At 51.8% G+C, this 3,824-nt stretch overlaps 4 protein-coding genes across 4 annotated transcripts; 2 read left to right on the plus strand and 2 right to left on the minus strand.

Moving 5' to 3' along the window:
- DQ04_13251000 (hypothetical protein) lies at positions 1–414 on the plus strand (the record flags this gene model as incomplete). The annotated part of the gene is made up of 1 exon (XM_009316911.1): positions 1–414. A coding segment is annotated over one exon (414 nt), but the record flags the coding sequence as incomplete, so codon positions are not given.
- A 533-nt stretch (positions 415–947) lies between these two features.
- Positions 948–1,466, minus strand: DQ04_13251010 (hypothetical protein; the record flags this gene model as incomplete). The annotated part of the gene is made up of 1 exon (XM_009316912.1): positions 948–1,466. One exon carries the CDS (start codon positions 1,464–1,466, stop codon positions 948–950), a length of 519 nt encoding a protein of 172 aa, XP_009315187.1.
- A 1,198-nt stretch (positions 1,467–2,664) lies between these two features.
- Positions 2,665–3,066, minus strand: DQ04_13251020 (putative retrotransposon hot spot protein; the record flags this gene model as incomplete). Its single annotated transcript, XM_009316913.1, has 1 exon — positions 2,665–3,066. The coding sequence occupies one exon, from the start codon at positions 3,064–3,066 to the stop codon at positions 2,665–2,667; it is 402 nt and encodes a 133-aa protein (XP_009315188.1).
- Positions 3,067–3,120: 54 nt separating this feature from the next.
- DQ04_13251030 (hypothetical protein) lies at positions 3,121–3,480 on the plus strand (the record flags this gene model as incomplete). Its single annotated transcript, XM_009316914.1, has 1 exon — positions 3,121–3,480. One exon carries the CDS (start codon positions 3,121–3,123, stop codon positions 3,478–3,480), a length of 360 nt encoding a protein of 119 aa, XP_009315189.1.
- Positions 3,481–3,824: the final 344 nt, after the last annotated feature.

A 3,824-nucleotide genomic window follows, 5' to 3' on the forward strand; every position in this document is an offset into this window, starting at 1 on the left:
TTTGCCCTAACAAAGCAGATGTGCGCAAATGCATTTCCTCCTTCCTCCTCCGGGAAGCGGCAAGAGGTCGTAAAACTGCACGAGGAAGAAAAAAAACCTCAGGCTGCCCACTTCATAAACACGAGGGTGGATGATCTCCTTTGGGGCATCCAGAGATGGTTTACTACTTTCATGAGCTTTGTAAATCTGTTTACTGACAGGGTTATACCTTGCGTATGTTTTCTCGCATTGTGGCCACAGAACACGCTCTATGGAAAGGTCGACGTTTTGACCTTTTGCCGTGACATTGTCACTTACGGAAGGTTCTTCCTTTTTCGAATGGCACACGCGTATACGTTAATTAAAGCATCTATGCCACCTCGTGCTTTCCACAAACTACCCGGGCCAGCCCACCATCTTCAGGTTCCGGGGTAGTGGTTTCTCTGTTTCCCGGGTTAAAAATAGGCTCTCTAAATTGTGGGCCGCTACGTGTGGGATTGAAAAGGGTAATGTGATCTTGGCGATTGTGTTTTTGCGTGCTTTACAGCCATCCTGGGGTGACACATTGCGCTACAGTAAAGGATGCTGATGCGCTGGGGGTCTTCTGCAGCGCCAAGCTTGAGTTAGGACTGCTTATCCACGGCGCCTGGTAGAGCTAGTATGGGCGTGTACGTGTGAATGTTTTTCACATACCACTTTAATCGCGCTGGGGTATGCGGATGGGAACTGTGCGGGCATTATGTTTCCAGTTTGTGCCATCCGTATATTTTGCAGCGGTGGGGCCGTTTATGCTTTTCTTCGGAATAAGTGGGAACTTGCTTTGGTCAAAGTAGCACTTTATTTTGATAGCTTTTACCACAATATTCGCACCTCAGGTGTAGACACCGTTGGTTAACCCGCTCTGGTATATTGGGGCTTTCGGCAACGGCGTAATGGCAAGCTTGGGGGGCAGCCAGATCAGGGCCTTCCTAATTTTTTTCCGTTGTTGGGAGGGGTGTTGAGGCGCGCCCCATCGCTTTGTGCTCCCAGAACCCTTTTTTGCCCTCAGTGCTGTATCGGCAAAAAGGCATATGACCTCTTGAACTTCGGGCGGCGCCACCGTGGCTTAAAGAATCGCCCGCATGGATTGCAGCAGGGTTATGCCATGGTGCTTCTGCGGGCGCCCCCTGGTGGGCCATCGCCGTGTGCAAACCATGCTGCGTATCGGACGGAATGGTTTGCGTGCCTGCGTGAACCAAAAGCGGGGTGACATAACGAACTATGGGCTGATTCCCGCTTAAAAAGTGGTAGCGAGATGGGTTTCTTGTTTTCCCGGAGGGGTTTTTACGTTGCCCGTGGCAGCGGCATGATGGGCCCAAGACTTTTGTGGGAGTTCCATGGCCGTATCCGAAGTGTTGGGCAGGGCCTGTGCGGAATTGGGCAATGAGGGTTCCGCCGGCCCTAGGCATCGTAATTTTAAGCAGCGTTTTTAAAATGCCAACAAACATTTATCTCTGTGTAAGCTCTGCTGTGGGGATTCCCTTGTTCTTGGTTTGAGTGTAGAAGCGGCGGATCGCCATGAGAACATTCGCAACCCACGCTGAAGCGTTTTGTGGGCAGTCAAGGGCTTCCCTGGCGTATTTGTCAGCAAGTTCATTTTGACGGCCGCCTGCGTTGCTAATGAAGAAATGGGAGGCAAAATGCACCCCGCATTGACTGGAGAAGGATGGCTTACCCCCTTGGTTGGCGGAGGGCGCCGTCCTTCACCCGGGCTGGTGCGGTTTCAGGGGAAGTCAGCAGAAAAAAGTTGCTTTGAAGGCCGCCAAAAATCTACGTTTTTTTTTTTTTTTTTTTTTTTTTTNGGGGGGGGGGGGGGGCTGATCTCCGGCAGTGTCGAGGGACCTTTTTCCATCGCCAGGCATTTGGCGCCATAGCTGCGCGCAAGGTTTCCCCCACCGCATTTTACCGTGTGCTCCAGTTTGAATCTCCAATGGAGTAGGGCAGGCGCCCAGAGCATGCGCCACATTCCACCCAACAACCCGCGGGCAGGGGCGGCACCAAAGCAGATCCTTTTGACGCGACGCAGCAAAGAGGCATCATGTGGAACGCCGAGGTAGTCGATACAGGCCCTTTTGTTCTATAAAAGTCGAAGTGCTGGGTGAATTGGAAGCGACTCGGGGAAGGGTGCATGGGCATGTGGTGCGGCGTCTTTCCTGCAGGATTTGAGGCGGTGCCACCCCATACTTCTCACCAGAATTATGTCTGAGAGGGGGGGGGGTGCTGCCTTAAAGATATTTTCTCGAGAGGCCCCCGTGGGGATATTTGTAATGACATGAGCCGCATGCGCGTTGACCCCCTCAAGGTTATGAATTTTCTTGTGGGCAGCTATATTCCACCATGCCACTGCACCTTATAAAAGCTTTGAATTTATGAGAACCTTTTGCAGTGGGCGTGGCGCCTCGTGCTTGGGCCTCCAAGTCGCTGCATACATTGCTTTTATGTTGATGAGGTGGGGCTAGGCGGTGCAGAGTGTGAGATCCATGGGTTTTCTGATTTCGCAAAGAGGCTGAAGTGTCACTCCAAGCATGCGAGAGAAGCCATCCTCTCCAGGCTTCGCGCCATTTGCATTAAGCGCGGGGTTGCCAGTCAAGGCGGAGGCAAACAGCACACACACTTCGTCTTGGACGCGCTGATCTCGATAAAGTTTCATTTCCCCCATTTTGATATATAACCCACTGCCAGCTTCAGGGTGTGCTCTATAGTGTTCTTATCTTCCGCCTTTCTTGCCACTGTTCGATCGGCCGTGATAAGCGCATGCTCTAGGTTAGGAATTTTGAGCAGCCCCTCCCTCAGGGTATTCGCCGCTTTGATGGACAGCAGCTGGCCAATAACAGAGCCATGTAGAACTACAAATGTGAACTTGACCGGTTTCGAAAGCGTGTTCTGCAGACTCACTTCGGCTGCTCTGTTTGACAGCAAACTAGACACCCAGTGAATAAGATGGGCATCAGGCCCACAACTTATTCTGGCAGCGATGGCGCAGCCATGGTCCACAGAGTCAAAAGGTCCTAGCGCAGTCAGCAATAACAGCATCAGCCTTCTCCCCATTTGGATGGCACGTCGTGGGGGATAAGGCCTGAACTAACGGGCCCATTGTGGAGCATGGGGGGCAAAAACCCGTTTGATGGTGAAGAATGTTGGGCAACCATGTATCACGGATTCGGTGTGCGAGAATGTGTGTTCCGCCACTTGCAGCTGCAGCTGGTGATGGCAAATGGCAGGCAGGGCTCTTGGTCACTTGCTGACTTTCCTGACTTTAGGAGCGGGGTCGTGACTTCTTTCTTCCAGGATGTGGGAACCATTACTTTCTCAAGACTGGGGTTGAAAACGACCAGCGGCGCCTTAGCCCCGCAAGGGGAAGCTGGCGCAGTGCTTCACAGTGCGAAACGCCAGCGCCAGAGGCGGATCTCAGGTGCTTTTCGTGCAGAGTCATTCGCAATTTACCAATTAAAATCGAAATAGATGGCTTATGTGGTTGTGGGGGCCTGTGTAACTTTAGGGCCGGGTGGGGTTTAATAGACTTTGTGTCTCACATTCTGTCGGGTGGGTCTTTGTGCTCTTTTTTGGGAGCCTGCGATAGGAATGGTCAAGCCTTACCCTACTTATTGAGAGTGGGTCCTATAACTTAAAATAATACGTGTCTTCTTATCTTGCGTAAGGAACGTGTCGCAAAGCGTAAGTTTGAAACGAAAGGTAAGTCAGAAGCAAGCTATCACAATGATATCCACTACTTCCCAGCAGGCCCTCATGGACGTGGAATGGATGACGAGCCTGTCAGCTCTCAGGGCGTTCGTCGAACATTGCGG

Source organism: Trypanosoma grayi, assembly GCF_000691245.1.
Source record: "Trypanosoma grayi strain ANR4 Tgr_1325_V1, whole genome shotgun sequence".
NCBI lineage: Eukaryota > Euglenozoa > Kinetoplastea > Trypanosomatida > Trypanosomatidae > Trypanosoma > Trypanosoma grayi.